Source organism: Dipodomys merriami, unplaced genomic scaffold (assembly GCF_024711535.1).
Source record: "Dipodomys merriami isolate MVZ:Mamm:240054 unplaced genomic scaffold, mDipMer1.0.p SCAF_24, whole genome shotgun sequence".
Lineage (NCBI taxonomy): Eukaryota > Metazoa > Chordata > Mammalia > Rodentia > Heteromyidae > Dipodomys > Dipodomys merriami.
The window spans coordinates 20,266,725-20,291,189 of NW_027203826.1; the positions used below are offsets into that span (position 1 = coordinate 20,266,725).

At 39.2% G+C, this 24,465-nt stretch overlaps 1 protein-coding gene across 1 annotated transcript in view; it reads right to left on the reverse strand.

Moving 5' to 3' along the window:
* Positions 1 to 1,678: 1,678 nt before the first annotated feature.
* The window catches only part of Axdnd1 (axonemal dynein light chain domain containing 1), a 70,351-nt gene continuing 47,564 nt past the window's right edge, over positions 1,679 to 24,465 (reverse strand). Inside the window, exons 18-25 of the mRNA XM_070034364.1 lie at positions 22,813 to 23,021; positions 21,374 to 21,470; positions 16,927 to 17,037; positions 13,839 to 13,955; positions 10,394 to 10,498; positions 7,632 to 7,714; positions 5,956 to 6,317; positions 1,679 to 1,959 (exon numbers count right to left, since the gene is read on the reverse strand). Coding sequence (XP_069890465.1) covers positions 1,892 to 1,959; positions 5,956 to 6,317; positions 7,632 to 7,714; positions 10,394 to 10,498; positions 13,839 to 13,955; positions 16,927 to 17,037; positions 21,374 to 21,470; positions 22,813 to 23,021 — 1,152 coding nt within the window. The 3' untranslated portion in view covers positions 1,679 to 1,891. The remainder of the gene's footprint in view (positions 1,960 to 5,955; positions 6,318 to 7,631; positions 7,715 to 10,393; positions 10,499 to 13,838; positions 13,956 to 16,926; positions 17,038 to 21,373; positions 21,471 to 22,812; positions 23,022 to 24,465) is intronic.

The following is a 24,465-nucleotide window of genomic DNA, read 5'->3' on the forward strand; positions in this document are numbered from 1 at the left end:
TTCCTAAAGGCTGGCACTCCACCACTTGAGACACAACTCCATTTCTGGCTTCTTCATGGTTTATTGTAGGTAAAAGTCTCATGGACTTTCCTGCCCAGGCTGGTTTTCAACTATGATCCTCATATCTCATCCTCTTGAGCAGTAGGCATGAGCTAATGACACCTGGCCTATCAAATCCCTTGCTTCATGTGGGAAAATGCTTGCTGATAGGTGAGATACTATTTAGAAGACCAGAATTGGGCAGACTGTACTCTAGAGCTTTGGGGCCTACAGTAGAACTGGTAGCTAGAGAAAGCCAATGCTGTGGTTTGAATGAGTATCCTCCTAAGGTCCACGATCCCTAAGGCTTAATCCCAGGGGTGGGAGTCACTGGGGGTGAAAGAACCTTAGGGCCTACCGCATTACGCTATTAAAGGAGGTTGTAGGACTCTGGTCTCTTCCTGTTCTTTCTCTTTTGTTTTCTGGCTCACAGAGTGAATGTTCTTGGGTCATCAAAGGCCCAAAGCAATGGATTACTCAATGGATTGGAACCTCCAGAACTGTGAGCCAAATGAATGTTTTCTCTTTATAAGTTAATTCACCTCTAGCACTTCACTTCTAGTAGTGATGGAAAACTAATGCAGCCAAGAATATGAGGAATTGTGTGCTACCAAGTGCCATACAAGTAGCCTGACCACTGTCGGGCTTTTCAAAAATCCTTTCAATGAGTTGAGCTGTCAAGAGTGGGTTCCTGCGGCTTGTAACCAAACCACTCCAACACAAATACCTCATTCTAACTGAGCTAGTAGTGGATATTGCTCTGGCATTGACACCAAACCTTCTACTCAATGGATTGATGTAGTGTTTGACACATCCTAAGGGGCAAGGAAGGCTCTTGTGTTTAGAGATGGTAGCTACTGATTTGGATAAAAATGACCACTCATTCCCACAGACTGGGAAATTAATTTTAAAAAATCTGTAGTCATGTAAAACAAAAAAGTTCCCAAATCTGCTAGAGCCATAGTGTTGCCTGTCAGTTAGGCCATGAATATAGCCCAAGTGTCTAAAGGAGTCCATGCTTTCTTTTCTCAGAAGGAAAGGATAGAATTGCCCCAATCTGATGATGGCCAGGAGAGGCCTAGGCAGGCAGATGTGAATTTGAAGCTGGAGGTAGAAGTGAGCCCTGGCTGTGTGACTTCCCAGCACATCTGTTTGTCATTTGCAACTTTTTTCTGCAGGAAAATCAATTCTGCATCCCTAAATGGATTTAGAATGGTGACCAGAGCAGACAAATAAGGTGGTAAAATAAAGGAAAAAAAGGAATTCATCTGAGCCAAAGCCTAGTAGCTTTTGCTATTGTATAACAGTATAGCTATGAGTCCAGCAAACTGTAGGCTCTGGCACCAGTCAGCTCTGTGGCCTCAGTGAGGCTTCAGTTCATCTTCTGATTTCCCCGTTTATTCATAGCATCACTGTGAAGATCAGAGAAATCATAAGAATGCCTGAAATTAGAAGAAATCTGAAAATGCTACAGAAACTTAGGGCATTATCATAATCCTGTCTTCCAAATTGAAAAAGTATAAAGTTTTTTAAATTTTATTTTCCAGGCTTCTCTATGGAGTTCAAAGTCTTCAAAAAGACATTATCTTCTTCTTTGCAGACATTTGTAACAAACCTTTCAGGAAGTCAAGCAAAGAGGCTAGCAAACTTTTGCATAAGCTGTTTTTAATCTGGGAAGCAAACTAATACACTATCTCCACCACAGTCATGGCTGTTCTTTTAAATAGGAAATGCTCTTGGCTTGTATAGTGTGGCTTTGTAGCTGTTAAAAGGGAGTCTGCCTTGCTGTGGAGCAACATCTGGGTATGTTCAGGGGTCACAAGCCACTGTGAGCCCCAAGGCTCATTGCTTACTACTTGGATTTGGTCTTGTTACTGGATTTAGAATGGGATTTTGATTCACCCACCTTGCGTGGTCCTCCTATAAAAAGATAAAGACAATTAGAATATTGTAGTAATAATATCTGACTAAGTGCTTTTTAACTTTATTTTAATTTTCCATTCCTTCACTGAAATGGAAAACAGTTTTCACTACATGGACCCATACAAATATAGCAGTGGCTACCTGCTAAGACAGGAGTCTGACTTGGGGGGTCTCCTAGAAACTGTTCTAGTCATCCACATGGCCTGGAGATTCCCTTGCTTGGGCCAGCTCTCCTTAAGCTTCATAAAGCTTCTTACCTTTCACTTTTGAAGCTTCTGAAATGACTGATGGTGTTATCTGGAATGAATGACTTAAGGTGAGGTGTTTGTATAGGTTATTGCTTGCAGCTAAGGAAAACTAGATATACTTATCTACCTTAACTCAGGTAAGAGCTTTGTGGAAATGGGCAATATTAAAGTCCCTCATTCCATAGTGAGGTAACTTCTCCAGTAGCATATAACATTTTTTTTTTTTTGGTCCGGTCATGGGGCCTGAACTCTGGGCCTGAGCACTGTCCCTCAGCTCTTCAGCTCAAGGCTAGCACTCTACCACTAGAGCTACACCACCACTTCCAGGTTTTTTCTTTTTGCTTATGTGGTGCTGAGGAATCGAACCCAAGGCCTCATGCATGCAAGGCAAGCGCTCTACCACTGAGCCACCTTCCCGGCCCCATATAAATTTTTTATGTGGTTTGCATACTCATCTCTCTAAATCTGGAAATGGTCTAGTTTTCAAATGATCAGGATAATTGACTCAATGATTCTACTGCATCCAGAATTTGGGAGAATGGAATGTTTTAAAATTCATGAAAACAGTTCACCAATATTCAGAACCTAAAGCTAAAGGACTGTCACACTTGAATAAGTAACATTTCACCAGTTCAAAGCTGACAGAAGAGAAAATGGCCTCACACTCTTCCTCTACATGGTGTAGCACCCCCTCTACCTGGGCCTGGAGACTATGAGTTTGGCTCCCTTCTTTGCTTTTGCTGGAGGTGAAATAAGAACAATAGGAGAAAGCTGAAGTAGATATTTCCCCCTTGAACCTGGAGCTGTTCTGGGAACATACCATAGTATGGGGATGAAACTAAAAATCAAAACTATAATCTCTAACATTTGAGGTACTGAGTGAGAATTACCTGTAGGCAGACTACAGCACTAACTAGAGGTAAGAAAATGAAAAGGTTAATTCCTTTCCTGCAGAACTAGAGTAGGTTTTCTTTAAAAAAAAAAAAAAAAACAAAAGATAATCCAACAAGTACCAAACCATTAAATAAGGACAAAATTCTCCATAACCTTCATTACCCAGAGACAATGTCTATCACTGTTTGTTCATGTTTCTTTCTGGTATTCTTTGTAGCCCTAAAAAAATTGTGTCATATTTTATTTCTTTCTTTCCTTTTTCTTTTCTTTTCTTTTTTTTGTGCTAGTCCTGGAACTTGAACTCAGGGCCTGGGTGCTGTCTCTGAGCTTTTTTACTCAAGGTTAGTGCTCTACCAGGTAAGCCACAGCACCATTTCTGGCTTAAAAAAATTATTAGAAATAAAAGTCTCATAGACTTTCCTGCCTGGGCTAACTTTGAACTGAGATCCTGGCACCTGGCTCATATTCTATTTCTGCATGGGTGCATGTGCATTTGTGTACACATACACATGCATGCACACCAGTAGTGGGGGTTGAATTCCAGGCGCCATATTCTCTCTTGGCTTTTTCACTCATGGCTGGCCCTTTACTACCTGAGCCATGCCTTTACTTCCAACTTTTTGATTTGGTTAACTGGAAATAAGTCTCAGGGATTTTCCTTTAGAGTTGGCTTCAGCCTCCTGAATACTTGTAATTACAGACATGAGCCACCAACTCCAGGCCATATTCTAGTTGTTATATTATATATATATATAATTTATTATTATTATTATTATTATATTTTGTTGGTTGTGGGGCTTGAACTCAGGAGTCTGGGCACTGTCCCTCAGCTCTTTTGCTCAAGGCTAGTGCTCTGTTACTTCAAGCTACAGCTCCACTTCTGGTTTTTGAGTGGTTAATTGGAGATAAGAGTCTCTCAGGGATTTCTTGGCCTGGGCTGGCTTCAAACTGTGATCCTAAGATCTCAGCTTCCTGAGTAGCTAGGATTACAGGAGTAAGCCACTGGTGCCTGGCTGCATTTGATATTTTAACAAAAAAAATTCCTGTTATTACAAGCTCTTTGTAAAATCATTGTAATAATTGTATGGTATTCAAGTATACTGACAGAAAAAAAATTTCATTTAATCTTTCTTCCATGATTAAAAAAGTAGGTTGTTTCTATTTTTGCTATTACACTTAATACACTGAACACTCTGTACATTAATTTTTTTTCTTGTATTTAGGATTTTTTTCTGCAGTGCTGGGGATCAAACCAGGGCCTTGACACTCATGTTAGGCAAGTGCTCTACCACTGAGCTATATTACAGCTCCTAAGATTGTTCAATTTTACTTTATCGTATTCTTTGAGATGGTATCTTGCTACATTGCCCATACCAGTCTCAAACTTGTTGACTCAAGCATTTTCCAGCCTCAGCCTCGAGTAGCTTGACAGTAGATGCACATCATCCTGCCCAAGTATTTCTTTTTTCTTTTCTTTTCTTTTTTTTTTTTGGGGGGGGGGTCCGGTTGTGGGGCCTGAACTCTGGTCCAAGGCGCTGTCCCTCAGCTCTTCAGCTCAAGGCTAGCGCTCTACCACTTGAGCCACAGTGCCACTTCTGGCTTTTTTTCTTTTTTCTTATGTGGTGCTGAGAAATCGAACTCAGGGCCTCATACATGCAAGGCTCTACCACTGAGCCACCTTCCCAGTCCCTGCCCAAGTATTTCTTTAGAGTCTAGTCTCAGGACTGAAGTTACTAGATAGAAGTATATGAACACTTTAAAGGACTATCCTTGCAGACTAACGAATTATATTCTAAAAGGTTAAATCTACTTTTCTTCCCATATGTATTATCTGTAAAACCATGTGGCGCCACTTGTGTGAGTATGTGTAGTACTGAGGTTTGAACTCAGGGCCCTGCACTTTTCTAAGGAGGTGCTGTACCATCTCCAGCCCTTTTTTGTGCTGGTGTGGATGTACCACAATGCCAGGGTATAAAACTATGCCCAGTTATTATTTGAGAAAAGAGTTGCATGAATTTTTGTGTCCAGACTACCTCAAATTGGGACCCTCCTAAGTAGCTTGAATGACAGGCATGAGCCATGGTGCTACTTCTAAGTTGCTACTTCTGATAAGCAACTTTCATTTTGAAAAATCTCTGCCAGGTTTTTTTCTTATTTTTCTTTGGTTCTTAGTTTTCTTATTTTTCTTTGGGAGGGACAGGGGGGCAGTACTAGGATTTGAACTCAGGGCCTAATGCTTGCCAGACAGATACTATACCACTGAGCCATTCCTCCAACAAAAGCTATTGCTATTTATTATTATTACTAATATAACATTGCAGACTTTGTACTTGTTAGATAGGCATTTTGCCATTTAAGCCACACCAGCCATCTGACAATTTTTAAAGTACAGACTGTATCTCAGTTAGTTTATTCATCTACAATTGTGAGTTGTTTTTCCATTTTGTTAATTGTGTCAATAACATAATCAAATGTATACTCCCACCTGTGACTGCCTTTGAGAAATACAGACTAAGACCATCAGCACTAAAGTCACAAAAGCTCTTTTAAAATATTTGTGTGTTGGGCTGGGACGGTGGCTCAGTGGTAGAGCGCTTGCCTTGCATGCATGAGGCCCTGGGTTCCATTCCTCAGCACCACATAAGCAGAAAAAACAGTACGTGGTGCTGTGGCTCAAAGTGGTAGAGCGCTAGCCTTGAGCTGAAGAGCTGAGGGACAGCGCCCAGGCTCTGGCCCAGACCCCATGACCGACAAAAAAAAAAAATTATGTGTGTGTGTGTATTTGTGTGCTAGTCAAGTTTTATCTCATAAATAAAACCTAAATAAAGCAAAATAAGAAAGCAGCTCTTACCTTTCTTCTTACGTTTTGCGCAAGTTTCTAGTGGCTTGGCTCCTTCATCCTCCTCCTCCACTGCTCCCTCGTCCTCCTCAACTTTCACTTTCTTAATTTGTTTTGCTTCTGTGACTTCTTTTTCTTCGTTGTTTTGTTCTTTCTCTTCTTTTTCTTTGTTGAATTGTTCTTTCTCATTTTCTTTTTCAGGGACTTTTTCAGGTACTTTTTCAGGTACTTCTTGTATCTCCTCCTTTTTAGAGCTCTTGACTTTTTCCTTTAGTTCCTTCTCCAAGTTTTTATTCCTTATGAGTGTAAACTGAAGCTGTTCATTTACCTCATCAAACTTTTCCTCTGCCTGTTTGGCTCTGCTTTCAACCTCTCTGGTGTGGATGAAGTCCAGTGAAACACAACAAAATGGAGACGGGTGGAAATAGGTTTGATATAGAAACTCATTAGAAACTCATTTTGTAAAAACAAACAAAAACAAAGCAGTGGGGACTAGATGAATCTTTCTAATGGGTACAAATACAGAAAGCAAGAGTTTCACTGATTAACCAAGAACAGAGGTACCAGAGTTACTCTTGTTACATTGGAGTTGACATCATGCTATGATTTAAGAATACAACATATTTATCACTTCTTATGCAAATCTGACTTTTGGGTATTTGAAATTTTCCATGAATAGCCAGGGAATCCCCTTTCAGTAGTTAACTTTAGCTTCATGTAATTGATGTGATCCAACAAACTAATAGTGTCCCTTCTTCTCAGTACTTTTAAAACCAAAGTTTTATATGTCTTATAAAAACAAAGCCGGGTGCTGGTGGCTCACGTCTGTAATCCTAGCTACTTAGGAGGCTGAGTTCTGAGGATCACGGTTCAAAGCCAGCCCGGGCAGGAAAGACCGTGAGACTCCTATCTCCAATAAACCACCAGAAAACCGGAAGTGGCGCTGTAGCTCAAGTGGTAGAGCGCTTGCCTTGAGCTGAAGAGCTGAGGGACAGCACCCAGGCCCAGAGTTCAAGCCCCACAACCGACAAAAAAAAAAAAAAAAAACAAGCATAAAACCAAGTTTTATAGTTCTTATACTCCAGAAAAGATGCACTTCCTACCTACTTAAGTATGTGATATATGTCTATGTGACCATATTCTTCTCCTAGGATCCTTAGGAATTCTAACTGCCTATTAGTATTTCCCACTCCAGTCCCATTTATTTCAAGTAGTCACTTAGAAACATACTGCAGCCAGGCACTGGTAGCTTCATCCTGTAATTCTTGCTACTCTAGAGAAGGAGATCTGAGGATCAAGGTGTAAAGCAGCCTGGAAAGGAAAGCTAGCCACGAAGCTGTGGCTTAAGGATACAGTACTAGTTTTGAACACAAAAGCTAAGGAACAGCACATAGCTTCTAAGTTCGAGCCCCAGTACTGGCACAAAAGAAAATAAATATGCTGAATTGGATTACTCCTACTCCCTCAACATAAACATATATACACTTTGACTTCCTTCATCACTACATCTCTACTGTAAGGATAGATGTTCCTATGATAATAGTATAGTTCACTGCCTCTTGAAGATTCATAAATACCCATCCCCAAATAAAGCAAACAGAACAGACAAAAGTAGCCAATAGTGCAGTTTTTCAGCTAAACCCTCTGGCTAGCAGTCTTCATCCTCTGACCATTGTGGTCATACTTACATTAACTTCACCTGCATGTGTTCCATTACAGCCATTAATTCAATATACTTTTGGGCCAATGTGCCTTTGCCAGCCGCTTTTCTCTGACAAAAGGAAATACATGACACAAATGAATCAAGAGCCCAATACTAATATTTTACTTCTTCTAAATGTCTGGGGTCAAGCCCTCCAATATACTTTCTTCACTCATAATTATCGAGTGGATCATTAAGCTCATTTTTAACAACCAAACTAAAAATAGTTGGATTGTGGCCAAATCATATAGTGGCTTCCAAGTTATTTATAACCACAGTGTGACACAAATTCGTTGTGTTGTTCATTCAATTATCAAAATGAAGTAGAGAAATCAGTACGAGCTAAAAGGAACAAGGAAAAAATGTTTTAAAATAAAGAGAAGGGTGAGTACCAGTGGTTCATGCAACAATCCTAGCTACTTTGGAAACTGAGATCTGAGGATCATGGTTCAAAGCCAGCCCAGGGAGGAAAGTCCATGAGACCCTTATCTCCACATAAGTACCAAAAACCAGAAGTGGAGCTGTGGATCAAGTAGCAGAGCTCCAGCCATGAGCAAAAAAAGTTCAGAGCCAGTGCCTAGGCCCTGAGTTCAACCACTAGTACCAGCACAACTACAGAGGGAGGGAGGAAGAGAGGAAGAAAGAAAGGGAGAAAAAGAAGATAAACACTTTTCTTTAATAAATAAAATTAAAAGGAGGTGCCAGGGGCTCATGCCTGTAATCCTAGCTACTCAAGAGGCTGAGATCTGAGGATTGCTGTTCATAGCCAGCCTAGGCAAAGAAGTCCTCGTAAGACTCTTATCTCTAATTAGCCACTCAAAAACTGGAAATGGGGCTGTGGCTCAAAGTGGTAGAGCACTAGCTTTGAACAAAAGAACTCAGGGACTGTGCCCAAGCACTCAGTTCAAGCCCTGCAACTGATAAAAAATAAGTAAGTAAAGATTGGAGCCTAACTACACCTATCTTATTATTATTTATTTATTTCATTAAGCATGTAATATTGCAGAAACAAGTACAAATTTTAAACTCCTTAGGGAAAGTTCAGTTAAAGTATACATATTGTTGGGAAAGATTTATTTTGAATCTAGATATGGTATTGAAACAAAATAAGAGCAAAGTGAGAGGAGAAATTGGAGGACAAAAACATATAAGCATATTTTCAAATAAACATTATATTTCCCCAGAACTTTAAAAAATTACATTCATAAACTTTAAATTGTATCCCTCGGTGGCATGAAGTTGCATGTCTTTCTGTTCTTTTCGCTGGTGGAATGCACTTATCCCTTTGTCCATGTATTCCTTGTAGCCTTCCTATTCTACAACTCAGGTCTCAGAGATATGGCAAATTACACCTGCAGACCACAGGCTTTTGTCTCTCTGTCCTTCCTTCCCTCTTTCTCTCCCTTCCTCCCCCCTTTCCTGGCTCCAGAGCCTCCCTCTGATACCTGCTGTGGTTGGCTCAGCAAGGTCCTTACTTCAGCAAGAGGGCTTTGTCTGGGACTAGTGATTCTTTTTTATTTTTTTTAAGACATGACTCATGATACTTCATTCCATTTATACTGTTTCTCACATCTTTGACTCACAGTCTTAATGACTGGCATACTAATATATTATTTTTAAAACTTGTTTAAAAAGGTTCCACTTTGGGAAATGTACTTGTAATGCCCAACTTGTACAATCCTCACTCCAATCTTGCTCTCCACATAACTACTTCTTTCTACCAACACTGGATCACATCGCCTATAGCCTCCCTGGGTATACATCAGTGCAACTTGTTTCTACTTTGGGACCGACCTCAACCCAAGAGATCTGGCTGCTATTCACTGCCACCCTGTCATAGTCACCACCTATATACCACCACCTCCCAATATAAAGAACCCTTAACAATTTTAATGGCTCTTAACTTTAGAATTGATAAAAATCTATTCACCTCTACCCTCAATTCAAGAAAATACACATGAGCATACACATAAAATGTTGCATTCAGTTTCTGCAGATTGATGGAATGAGGCAAATCTACAGACTCCTAAAAAGCAGCTTTCTGTGGAGAACCTGATGAGCCTGACAAGCCTACCATTGACATAAATGAAATTTCTATGGGGAAATTTAAAATCTTGTTTATCACTAAATTCCCACAGCAGTAAGTTTCTGTAAGGTTCCAAAATCCCAATAACCTTGTAGTTGGTATGTGTTATCACAGCTCTCAATAAAACCTGTTGAATGGATGTCTTTGAAAACTGCTCAGATATTGACCAAAAGATTGTTAAACTAAAGAGAGGAATGAAATTCTGATATTAAAGTAAGGTTTAAAGATGAAAAGTTTTTGTAAAGTAAAAGGTTAAAAAAAATGCGGGGGTGGGGGGGGAGGCTGGGAAGGGATGTGAAGGATAAACAAAGGAGGAGGCTGCAATGCTTGATAAGAAATGTATGCATTATCCTGCCCATGTAATTGTAACCCCTCTGTACAGTATGTTCACAAAAAAAAAAAAAAAAAAAGGCGGGGGGGGAGGGTTGGAGACATGGCCCCGGCTCATTTGAAGAGTGCTAGCCAATGAACAAAAAAGGGTCAGGTACTGAGTTCAAGTACCTGTTTCAACCAAAAGAGACAGAGAGTTTTCCAGGGATTATGCAAGAAGGAAAAACTGTAAAATGCGTTATGAAACTGAATGTTATGTTATATTCACGACACTGATGACACCCATGTTTTAAGTTCACTTTAGTTTTTCTAGTAGGGTTTCAGATACATACCCAGGATGACAAGACATCCGCTGCATCTAGAAACTTGGAATGAATATTTTTGTCTTTGCCAAGGAATCGAACAGTTCTTTCCTTATTTGTAGATGTTGAAGGTTCCTATAGTACAGAAAACGAAGGACTTGTTAGCCAGCTTGACAAAAGCATGTCAAGTAACCTGAAGTTTCAATTTTGTCTGAAGCTTTAAATCTGCATTTGCTTTCATCATTCTGCAGATGGTTTTGTTGTTGCTATTTTTGTTTGGTTTGGTGTTTTTTTTTTTTTTTTAACTAGTAGTAGACCATGCACTATCACTCAGCTTTTTCACTCTTATCTGGCATGCTACCATTTGATCTATGTCTCTAGTTTTCTAGTAAATTGGAGATGGACTTTTCTACCTGGCTGGCTTTGACCCATGATCCATAGATCTCATCCTCCTGAGTAGCTATGATTATAGGTATGAGTCACTAGCCCTGACCTTCCTCGGGCCTTTTTTGAAAGTTTGCCCAACCAAACACTTACATATTGAGGGTGTGGGGACAGCAAGAGATGATTATTGGGATAATAAAGAGGATTTCTTCTACAACTTTGGAACTGATGGTATATTAAGAGAGAAAGATAATAAAATACTCATGTACAATATGATTACTGTTAGCTTAACGGTATATTCCAAGGGATGTGCTCCCAGAAAAGGGCCTTACATTCTTCCAAGAAATGCCATAAAGTGTTTAAAGAGAAAATAATATTTGAAGACCTAATAGAGAAGGGCCTAAACTAAGCCCACAGATAACAATATTAATAATAATAGGAGCAGTTTTTATAACATTAATATTGAACTATTCTATTTTGTATATAATTAATAACAATTAACAATATAATACATAATTATCATATGTGATAGTTATTATATGTAATGATATATAATAGCTATCTGATAATTATATGATAATCATTGTATATATATTATAATGCCTTTAAGGTATTCTGTAAATAAATGGAAAAGTAGTATTTGGCTATCTGTACCAGGATAAAACAGAAGATACTGTCAAAAAAGCACTGGGGGTTGTGTAATAACTTTATTCTGCTGTCCTGCCTTTACAGAGAGTGAGGTGGCAAGTAACAGAGCCTGGAGGCTTGTAGCAACTTTTAAGCTACATGCAGAGAAGAAACACTAGGAAAGTAAATCAAGACACTTGAGAAAGCATTAGGCCAACATAAGTTCTGAAAGCCAAAGGTAGTAGCAGTCAGTCTAGGCATCAGCAAATGCTCTTCTTCCAATCTCATTGGGGTTTGAGTGTTGGTTCTGCTATTGATTTGAGGTACATCGCTCTTTCAGAGCTTAGGTATTCTGTAAAATTAGGGTAATTTTTATACTTTGTTGTTGTATTGTGTAGATCCGAAGGAAGGTGTAGAACATAGAATTCCTGATCGAAACACAACTATTGCTACTTATTATTGTATAGCTATGACTACTAAATACATGTGCAGAGTAGAGAGAGTAAGAGAAAGAGGTGTGAGGCTGCACGTGGGAGGAAGGGGAAAGGGCAGCTCAGGAACAGGAGCTGAGGCAGTTGAGACAAGAAGTAAAATCTTATTTGAAATGTCTGGCAATGAAGGGACAAAGAAAGTACCACAGTAATAGGTAGATTGTGTAAATAGGACAGAAGCTTATGGAAAATGATCGAATTTATAAAGGAAAAGAGACCCTCGTTCATCTGGGGGGAAAGGTGACAAAGATAAGTATACCTGCAGGTGTGGTTCAATCTGTATGAGAGAAGGAAGTCCAAGAACTGACTACACTGACATAGTTCTAATTTCCATAGCGCTTATTTATCTATTCTTTAAAAGATTCAGGGAGCAGATGTCAGTGACTCATACCATAATCCTAGCTACTTGGGAAGCTAAAATCAGAAGAGCCATGGTTCAAGGCCAGTACAGACAAAAAAAAAAATGCAAGAGAATTTCTTTCTATGTAGACAGAAAAAAAAAAAAAAAAAAAAAAAAAAAACCAGATCCAGTGTTATCCTAGCTGTGGAGGAAAGTATAAATAAAGACAACCATGGTCTTGCAGTTTGGGCAAAATATAAGACCCTATTTCAAAAATAAAGCAAAAAAAGTTCTGCCAGGCGCCAGTGGCTCGTGTCTGTAATCCTAGCTACTGAGGAGGCTGAGATCTGAGGATCACGGTTCAAAGCCAGCCCGGGTAGAAAATTCTGTGAGACTCTTATCTCCAATAAAACCACTAGAAAACCAGAAGTGTTGCTGTGGCTCAAGCGGTAGAGCACTTGCCTTGAGCTGAAGAACACAGGGACAGCACCCAGGCCCAGAGTTCAAGCCCCACAACCGACAAAAAAAAAGAAAAGCTCTGGCCATGTGACTCAAGTGGTAGAATACCTCCTTAGCAAGCATGAAACCCTGAGTTCAAACCCCAGTACTAATACCACCTCAAAAAAAAAAAGATGAAAGGAAAGGAAATAATCATCATCATCATTATTGCATCTTGATTTTTTTTTATTGTGAAAATACTGTACAGAGGAGTTATAATTACATGGGCAAGATAATGAGTACATTTCTTATCAAGCATTGTAGCCTCCTCCTTTGTTTCCCCTTCCCATCCTCCCCCCCACCCCCCCACCCAATCCTCCTCCTCCCCCACCAAAGTTGTAAAGTTCGTTTTCGACATAACAACTTGTACATCTCATTGTTGCAATGGGTCCACCTGTATCCCTATTTAAACTATTTGTTTTTTTCCCTTCCCCTCCACAAATTATACCAACATCAAATACAGTGAAAGCAGGGGTTATACCGTGTTTGGGGGGGCATACAAAGCAACAAAAAAATAATCTTATAAATGTGTTAGAAATAATCGCGTGAAAGAAAAAAAAACATTTGAATACCTATCTTAGGGTTCATTTCCCTAACATCAACTTATCTGACCTTTTCTGCTTGATGCATCTTGATTTTTGTCTTTGGGACCTGGCTATGTTGCCATGGACTCAGATGATTTTTCCTTCTTCACATCCATAAAATAATTTTACTTCTTTTATTCAGTGAAAATGACAAAATTTATTAGGAAAGAGATACACTTTTTTTTTTTTGTCAGTTGTGGGGCCTGAACTCTGGGCTTGGGCACTGTCCCTCAGCTCTTCAGCTCAAGGCTAGTACTCTACCACTTGAGCCACAACACTACTTCTGGCTTTTTCTGCTTATGTGGTGCTGAGGAATCAAACCCAGGGCCTCATGCATGCAAGGCAAGCACTTACCACTGAGCCACCTTCCCAGTCCAGAAATATACTTTTAATACTCAGAAAGCAAGTTGTCTCTAGAGTAAAAATGATACCTATTTTTTATAATGTTTATTCATTCTTTATTGTGGTAAGAAACACCTTTAGTGTATTAGTCACTAAGAAAACACTGTATATACTCCCATGTAGTCATTATATGAATGATACAATCTTACCTCTGCTACTTTCTCTATTGTCTCTTCCTTTTGAGGTTCCTCACCCATTTGGTTTCCTTCTTCTTCCTCTTTGAAAAGATCCTCTAGTTCAGATTCTGTAAACTGTTTTATAACTTCCTGTGCAACATGACAATATTATGATTAATTTCATGTATATAAATATTAGCAGTTACTTATTCAGATATTAAATGAGCAGTTGAGTACTGTGCTAGTAAAAATAATAACACAAAGGTTGGTAAGAACAGTCCCTGCTTTTAAGGAGCTTACAGGTTTGTAGACAGTACAATGCTATGGATATAGTCAAAGAGAAAAAGCACCAAATCTATATGATAGATATAGTGAAAAGAAGAGGTTGGGTCATGATGGTTCACTGGGTTCTTACAGAGAATAGAAAGAAAGGAGGATTCATGCAGAGGATGTAATATGTATATGATGAGTGGATCTGAGAACAAGAGTAGTCCAATAGGAGAGATCTTTGACCTCAAAGGTCTAGAAGCACAATCCTGGTGGAAAGCTGGATTGTCATGCCAGAGCAATTGGATTTTACCCTAAAGACAATTAAGCAAATTGATCTGCTTTGCATTTTAAGGCAACCACTCTAACAACAGGAAATCCAATTAGGGAAAGGAAAGAAGGGAAGAGAAAATACAAAGAAGGAAAGAGAGAATGAAGAAAAGACAAAGTCATAGGGAAGGAATGAGTAGCATGGTGGTTGTGGGAGGGAAGGAGAGAATTCAAGAGTGATTCAAGACATGCATGACATAGTGACTGATTAGAGGAAGAGGGATGGTGAAAGAAAACGCTCATCTTTGCTGTTTTGAGATAGGATCCCACTATGTAGCCCAGGCTGGCTTCAAACTCTTGATCTTCCTGCTTCCATGTCCTAAGTCCTGGGATGATGGTACCATCATCCCAATATCAAAATGCACATCTTGCCAGGCACCAGTGGCTCATGTCTATAATCCTAGCTATTCAGAAGGCTAAAATCAAAGTTCAAAGCCAGCCCAGGCAGGAAGGTCCAAAAGACTCTTATCTCCTATTAACCAGCAAAAAGCTTGAAGTAGAGGTATGGCTCAAGTGGTAGAATACCAGTCTTGAAGGGAATAAAAAGCGAAGCAAGAGTAAGAGGCTGTGAATTCAAACCTCAGTTCTAGCATACACACACGCATACACACACACATATACACACACACAATACATCTTTAGTGACACACGATTTATGGTTTAGGCCACAAGATATATGCTGATGTCATTTACAGAAATGCTGAACAACTTGAATAAGCAAATTTGGGGAGAGAGCTGAACTCAGGTTAGATTGTGTGTATCTGAGGTATCACTTAAGTGTCCAATTATAAATATCCAGTAAACTGTGGGAAATATATGGAGTCTAGGAGAGATGAGGGCTAGAGATCAAGATTTGACAGCTAAAGCCAATATAGTAAATCACATATACAAATTGAATTTGGAATGGTATAAGGACAAGAATTTAGGATGGGAAGCTGGATACATACAGTAGTAAAGAAGATAAAGGAGTCTACAAAGAGCCTCAGAAAACAGCCTCAGAAGCATAAGAGGCCACTAATAGAGTGGAATGAAAAAAAAGGAAAGGAAGAGGAGCTTATTCAAGTTTGACTAACCAATGTCCACGTACATTAGAGTGAAGTAAAAATGCCAAAGGAAAAAAAGACCTTAAAAGTGGACAAAGAGTGGAGATAGATTAACTACAAAGGGACTGACAACTGAAGCCTCAATTGTCAGTTGTACAATTATAAACTAAAGAAAACAATAGAAATAATATTGTCAGTGTGCTGAGAAGAGATAATACCATTATAGAGCTAAGTATGTACCCAACAAAACATTTAAGAATGAAAGAAAGATATTTTCAGACCGAATTTGAGTAAGTCTTCACTAAACAAAACACTAAAGGTAAGGCAGGAGAAAAGTATCCCCAGGTAGAATGGCTGAGATACCTGAAGGAACAATGAAGAAATTAAAATCATTTAACCATTGAATCAAGCTCACTGACAAGTTTTACTTTAAGGTAAATCACGACAAGCATTCCTACTAAAGTCAGAAATAAAAGGATACTTGCTACCATCATTGTTATTTAACATTGGACTGGAAGTCATTAGAATATTATTGGACAAGAAAAAGCAATTAAATTATCAGAATAAGAAAAACATAAAATTGTTTCTATTTACAGATGATTTGATTCTAGGTTATCTCAAAGAATTAGTTGCAAAAGATAATTTAGTAAATCTACAGCATATGAAAATAAAATACAAAAAAAATGAACAAATAAATAGAAACTGTTAACCATTTAAAACAGCAAGAAACAGACAGGCATGGTGGGTTACACCTGTACTCTCAGCTACTCAGTAAGTACAGACTGAAAGAATTGCAGTTCAAGGCCAGCCCATGCAAAAAGCAAGACCCCCACCTCTCATGTAATAAGCCATGTTTGGTGGTTTCAATTTAGGGTCTCACTTTGCTTACTTTGTTCGTTTGTCTCACTTTGTTCAATTTGCTTACTGGGGTGGTGTTCTACCATTTGAATCAGACCTCCAGTCTAGCTCTTTTCTGGTTATTATCTGAGATGGAATCTTGGCTGTTTTAAACGAGGTCTTCTGGATCTTAGCCTCCTGAATTCTAGAATTGAAGCTGCACACTACTGAGTGTGCAGCTACACCAATACACTTGGATCAGTCAGAACACTGATTGGAAAAAGTTGCTGAGACTTATCTATTGAAATGCAGGAAGGATTTGAAGGCCTTTTCTTTTCTTTTCTTTTTTTTTTTTTTTTTTTTTGCTGGTCCTGGGGCTTGACCTCCAGGGCTGGGCACTGTCCCTGAGCTTCTTTTGTTCAAGACTGGTGCTCTACCACTTGAACCACAGTGCCACTCCCAGCCTTTTCTGAGTAGTTTATTGGAGTTGAGTAGTATCACAGACTTTCCTGCCCAGGCTAGCTCTGAACCATGATCCTCAGATCTCAGCCTCCTGATTAGCTAGGATTACAGGTATGAGCCACCAGCGCCCAGCTACCATTCATTTTCTTATAAACCAAATAATGTGAACATGTGGTATATACCTCTTCTCCAAGTAGTTGAACAATTTCTTCATATGTCAATAATCTTACATTTTTGCCTTTGATATCAGAGAGGAGGTAAGTACATGTTCTGATCCACTCAAAACATTCTCTCTGAGAAAGGATAAAAGATGATTACTATGGGGGGCGGGGGGGGGGGAATCAGACTATACCAACTTACTCACTTACTCAATCCTATGGAGGAGACTTCCACAGCCTCTTCTGAGAGACTAGGTCCCTTAGTCAGTATAGAACCCAATATTCTATTTGCTCTCACCACTCCCTGATGCTTTCGGGGGTCACCTGAGGCTTGCATACTTGCAGCTCATGGGAACATAAATTCTGCCCAGCCCATAGGCTCCAGAGACACAGCCAGCAGCAGCTCCCAGATTACAATACTTCTGAAGCAAAGACCACCCGAAAGTGGACAACAAAAAAAAATCTTAAATAGGCCAAAAATTTCAATGTAAAGCCTGAAACTTTGAAACTATTAGAGAAAAACATACAGAAGACCACTGAAAATAGAAGCATAGGTAATACTTGTCTGAATGGAATTCCAACTGCTTGGGAAAGAAGAACAAGAATTAACAAATGGCATTATATCAAATGTAAAAGTTTCTGCACAGCAAAGGAAACAACAGAATCAAGAGACAAAAATCTACAGAATAGGAGATGATCTTCCTCAGTTATTCATTACCAAGTGGAACAGGTGATATATACTATTCATAACTAGACACAGCAGCAAGGATCCGTGGAACCAAGTCCTCCTAAAAGTTGGTCTGCTTTTGATCAGAGATCAGTATGTGATATCAGACTGGATCAAGATATACAAGGATCACTGCCTTGTGGTCTTGAGAAACTACATAATCCCATATCTTCTTGAAAAATCATTGTTTTTAAAGAATTATTTTATCTAGAATGTTTTGTTGGCAAAGTGGAGTAATAGTGATCAAACTCCCCAAATTTGTTTGAGGTCTCCTGTGTCAGAACCCTGTCCAGAATCAGGCAAATCTTTTTTACTGGAAGGGACCCAAGAAACATTAGATTGTAGAAATCTATCTCTAATGTCTTCTTCATTTCCACCTGGAAAGTTTGCAAAATGTACTTCAAGCCCTGGAACATGGTGTCTCTTAACATTGATGTAATCCATATTAGACAAAGTTGCTCTGGAAAACAGCTTCCACTCTACAGCATAGGAGATAAAACTATAGAACTTCTGGGGAAAAATGTAAGGGGACAATCTTTGTGATATGTATACAAAGATTTTTCTTGGATGCTGAATCAAAAGCAAGCTCCAGGCTGGGAATGTGGCTTAGTGGTAGAGTGCTTTCCTATCATGCATAAAGCCTTGGGTTTGATTCCTCAGTACCACATACACAGAAAAGGCTGGAAGTGGCACTGTGGCTCAAGTGGTAGAGTGCTAGCCTTGAACAAAAGAAGCTCAAGGACAGTGCCTCAGGATTGGCACAGAAAAAGAAAAAAAAAAAAAGCAAGATCCATAATGACAGAGAGAGAGAAAAAAAAAAAGAAGGCTAACTTTCACTAAATTTAGAACTACCTATTAAGGGAGATATATAAATACAATAGAAGTATACTATATACATCATGAAAAGCATATAAAACCCATTAAAATTGGTTTTCAAAAAGGGAAGTGAGAGAAAGTGTATATTATCAAAGTACCATATATCAATTCATGAAAGTATCATGAAGCATTCAAGTAATATGTGTAAATTTAAAAAATACTCCTCAAATTAAGAACTGCCTAGCTTTCACAGTCACTATTAAGAAAATAAAAAATCACAGACTAGGAGAAAGTGTTTTTAAACATATGTATGTGACAAAAGTCAGATATATTTAGAATATATTATCATATATTCAGAATTTATTATATATTCAGAATTTTTTTAAAAACCACTCCTGAGCTAGGTGCCAGTGGCTCACATCCATAATCCTAGTTATTCAGAAGGCTGAGATCTGAGGATTGTTGTTCAAAGCCAGCCCAGGCAGTAAGTTTGTGAGACTCTCGTATTTTCTGTCTTTAATTAACCACCAGAAAATCAGAAGTGGTGCTATGGCTTAAAGTGACAGAGCGCTAGCCTTAAGCAAAAGAGCTCAGGGACAGCACCCAGTCCTTGAGTTCAAGCCCCACAACTGACAAAAAAAAACTCCAGAAAATCAATAATAAATAAAGATGTTAATAATATTTAATGAGCCAAAGATTTGAACAGCCATTTCACCAAAGAAGATACATGAAATCAAGCCTGTAATCCTAGCTATGTGAGAGGCAGAGGTTGGGAGAATCACATTTAGAGGCCAAAAAAAAAGTTCACAAGATACCATCTCAATAATTAAAAAAAAACAAAACCACAGTGGGTATGGTGACATGCCCATATCTTCTCAGCTAAGCAAGAAGCATAAACAGGAAGATCAATTTCTTTTTCTTTTTTTTTTTTTTTGGTCGGTTGTGGGGCTTGAACTCTTGGCTTGGGCGCTGTCCCTGTGCTCTTCAGCTCAAGCTGAGTGAGCGCTCTACCACTTGAGCCACAGCACCACTTCCAGTTTTCTGAGTGGTTTATTGGAGATAGGAGTCTTACAGACTTTCCTGCCCGGGCTGGCTTTGAACCAAGATCCTCAGATCTCAGCCTCCTGAGTAGCTGGGATTACAGGCGTGAGCCACCAGCACCTGGCCATCGGAAGATCAATTTCTAAGCTGGCTTAGGCATATAAATGAGACTTTATGAAAACAAAAATGGTGGGGAGAGTGGCTCCAGTTGTAGAGTGCCTGCTAGCAAGCATAAAGCCCTGAGTTCAAACCCCAGTACAACAAAGATGTTTGGCACTATTAGTCATTAAGGAACGCAACTTAAAACCACAATGACATATTACTACCCACCTTTTAGAATGCTTACAATTTAAAACACTGGTCACATCAAGTATGAGTTCAAATGTGAACTCACACTTATTTACTGTTAGCAGGAATGCAAAAATGGTTTAGACACTTTAGAAAATGTACACACTCCATTCTTAGCTATTACCCAAGAGACATGCAAATAAATGTTTCTTCCAAGATGAATACAAAAATGTACACCAAATCTTTGCTTATAATAATAAAAACCTGGAAACAACTCAAATACTCATTAATGGAGGATTTATAAGTAAACTATGTGAGTCTGTATTAAAAAAAATACTGTTATGGTTTGGATATCAAGTGCCCTCCCCCTAAAAAACAAGCTTATCTTGGGCTGGGAAGGTAGCTCAGTGGTAGAGTATTTGCCTTGCATGCATGAGGCCCTGGGTTCGATTCCTCATCACCATGTAAGCAGAAAAAGCCGGAATTGGCACTATGGCTCAAGTGGTAGACCACTAGCCTTGAGCGGAAGAGCTGAGACCTGAAGGACAGCACCCAGGCCCAGAGTTCAGGCCCCACAACTGACAAAAAAAGAAAAGCTTATCTGTTGAAAGTTTGCCCTCCTCCGCCCCCCAACTGGGTACATTGAAAGGTGATTGGATAATAAGGGTGTCAACTTCATCCATGAACTCATTCACTGATGTGTTCATAATGAATGGGTTGGCTATAAGCGGGTGGGACCTACTCCCTATATCGTCCTGGCCCCTTCCTGTCTGTCTTCTTTATTTCTAGGCTGCCATAAAGTAAGCAATTCTGTTCTTTTACACCCTCTCCACCGTGATACTCTATCCTCACATCAATGGAGTTGGCTGACTATGGCCTGAAATTTCTTAAAACATGAACCAAAGTAAGTCCTTTCTTTTATAGTTTGTTTTCTTGGACAACCTGTCACAGCAATGAAAGACTCACACAACATAAAACAAGTTCATTACTTTTTGATAAAAGCACAATGCATGTGATTTTCAATTATGCTTAATCAAAAAAGTTAGACCAGAAGAATATATTCTATGATTTCAGCTTTAGAAATTCTAGAAAATAAAAAGGAATCTGGCTAGAAAGGGGGTCAGATATTGCCTGGGGACAAGACAAAGCTGAAAGAATTTACAACCTATCCAGACTTTTGGTGTGTTGGATATATTCCCCATTTTTATTTTTAGTCATTACTTTTGTAGGTATGTGTATATTTTGGGACTCATAAAATGGTATACCCAAAACATGTGCAGTTTGTTTTAAATAAACCAAACCTCAAAATACTGCTTAAAAAAAATTAAGGTAGCCGGGCGCTGGTGGCTCACGCCTGTAATCCTAGCTACTCAGGAGGCTGAGATCTGAGGATCGCGGTTCAAAGCCAGCCCGGGCAGGAGAGACCGTGAGACTCCTATCTCCAATAAACCACCAGAAAACCGGAAGTGGCGCGGTAGCTCAAGTGGTAGAGCGCTCGCCTTGAGCTGAAGAGCTGAGGGACAGTGCCCAGGCCCAGAGTTCAAGTACCACAACCGACAAAAAAAAAAAAAAAAATTAAGGTAAAGAAAGAGCTCTTACCTTTAAGTTTTCCAGTTCTTGAAGTTCCTTAGAGGCATCTTTTTCTAAGTGAGCTGCTTTACTCAGAGAGATTGCTGTTATCATCACATTGCAACAACTGTGAAAGAAGGAAGGAGGGAAGGAAGGAAGGAAGGAAGGAAGGAAGGAAGGAAGGAAGGAGAGACGCAGGGAAAGAAAGAGACAGAAAGAGAAAGAGAGAGAGACAGAGAAAAAAAGAAATACAGAGAAAATAATAAAACACATAGACTCAGTACTATGGTCTGTATATGTGCCCACCCCAACAAAGCGCATATATTAAAGGTTTGGTTCCCTAAGATGGCACACCAGTGGGATGTGGTGAAATCTTTAAGAGGTGGAGTCTTGTAGAAATCACTAGTCATGACAACGAGCCCTTGAAGAGGATGTGGGAACCCAGTCTTTTTGATTCTTCCCCTTTTCCTGACTTCTGGAGTCCTTCCACTTTGCACTCCTATAATGATGTGCTGCCTAGCCACAGGCTTGAAACACTGAAGTCAATCAATCATGGACTGAAACCTCCAAAACCTACACAAACCTTTTCTCTTTCTAAGTTAACTGTCTTGGCTGGGAAAGTGGCTCAGTGGTAGAGTGCTTGCCTTGCATGCATGAGGCCCTGGGTTTGATTCCTCAGCACCACATAAGCAGAAAAAGCCACAAGTGGCTCTGTGGCTCAAGTGATAGAGCACTAGCCTTGAGCTGAAGAGCTGAAGGACAGGGCCCAGGCCTGGTGTTCAGGCCCCATGACTGACAAAAACAAAAACAAAAACTAAGTTAACTATCTTAGGTATAGAGTAATGGGAGGCTGACTAACATTCTTAGCATGGTCTGTTTATTGTTGCTTCCTCTAAGTGTTTAAAATCCTGCCCAAATGGAAATTTACCATAACTCAGTAACTTAACAAAGGAGAATAATTTATCCCTTTCTAAAATTCTTTTTTTTTTCAGTCCTGGGACTTGAACTCAGGGCCTGGGCACTATCCCTAAGCTTCTTTTGCTCAAGGCTAGCACTCTACCACTTGAACCACAGTGCCACTTCCAGCTTGTTCTCTTTATGTGGTACTGAGCAATGAAACCAGAGCTTTATGCATGCTAGGCAAACATTCTACCACTAAGCCACATTCCTAGCACTCTAAAATTCTTCTCTTCTTTTTTCCATGCCTTTCATCCTTGACCATTAGTAAACTCAAAATCTGTGTTTATATACACATGTTTCACTATGCTAACATTGCTTCCAAAAGAATATTAAGGCTACTGGGAGAAGAGAAAGTCTCATATTCCAGTTGGGTACAGTGTTGAAGCTAGCTGAAAAACTCTACTCAGATTTCTTTCAAGGTTTTAAAGCAAATCCTATTATATTGTCTTTTTCTACCTTATGTCCATTTTATCATCAAATGGACAGCAATAAAACAACCAGAGTTTCACCTGGCCAAATAGCAGGAGTATTGGGCCAACTTTTTGGACAGTTCAATCGCATTTAGCTCTAATTCTGCAATTCCTACATCACGTTGCTTAGCACTTTCAATAATGTCCTGCTCCAACTTTGGAAGAGTGTCCGGGTCAGTTAAGTCAGGAACCATTATAATCAGCAAGTTTACCATCCACTGGACCATAACTATATGCAACGCATCCACCTGTTTAAAAATAATTACAATACAAATGACTCACTTGACATAAACAGTAAAAGCCATTAAAAATTTAAAGACAGAAAGGATCATACCTGTGTCCAACTTTCAACTATAAAATCAACTAATCATTACTAAACCAGTGTAATCCTATTTCTTTTTGCTTACTATCCTACAAACTACTCTATTCTTTAGCTTTGCCAAGATTAATTCATTAAAGCTGTACTTTCCAAGGCTGCTAGTGCTCCACAGACATTCACAAGGTTGCTATGGGATTTTTAAACTGAGGGGAATGATGATATGAGACATAGCACATCACAAACTTACCAATCATATGCATATTTTTATCACCTCATACATTTCCAATCTTTTTGATATTGTGTTGATAAAACCCATTACTGTGTGAAAATAAATGTTGAATGGGAATGTAGAAAGCACTATCCAATCTGATTCCTTGCTTAAAACAAACTCTGTAGAGCTCAACAAACACATGTATTCCATTAGTGAGTAATCGATTAAATGAAAACTGTTATTGGTCATCAGTACTATTAAAAAAATATACTTGTCATATGGACTGCCCTGATATTTAAAGCCTGCCTATTTCCATTTTTATTAACTAAATGAGCACTAGTGTACACGTGAGATGCCCTTGAATATTATGGCATGTCTATCTGGAATCATTGGCTCTACTCCCTAACTTGCAAAATATCTAGTTTTTATTTGTATCACTATGTATTCTTGTTACCTTAGCTAAGATGGGCTCTGGTGGCTCACACCTGTAATCCTAGCTATTCAGTAGGCTGAGATCTGAGGACTGAGGTTCAAAACCAACCTGGGCACAGACACCCATGAGGCTCCAATTAACCAACAGAAAATTGGAATTAGTGTTGTGGCTCAAAGTGGTAGAATGCTAGTCTTGAACAACAACAACAACAAAAACCGAGGGGACAGCACCTAGGCCCCAAGTTCAAGCCCATGACTGACAAAACAAACAAAGAATCTCACAACTTTGCTCCAAAGGAAAAGCTAAATTAACATGTATATATGACAAGGGACTTCAGTCAACCATGGGCAGTTCATGGGCTGGTGGAACATTCTAAGAAAATTGTCCAGAAAAAAGTTGAGAGAAAAATTTGTTCATATAAGAGGGCAAATTGTCAGAATGCAATTGGGGTCACTTGTGCCAGCCCTTCCAAAACCAAATAAGCCAAGAAGTTTAAAAGATGTTGTTCTCGCATGTACATGGATATCTGTCATTAAAGCCATTCTAGGCAACTCAGATGGAAGGCAAACTCATATTTTTGGCCAGAGTCTTCTAAATAAGTAGAGACAGAAATGACTATTTCTACTAGCTCCCCATTGTCCATGCTTATAGAGTCAGGAGGTCTACACAATTTATTTACTTGGATGTCTTCTTTTACTCCCTCTTGTATTCTGCTTATATAATGGTGTT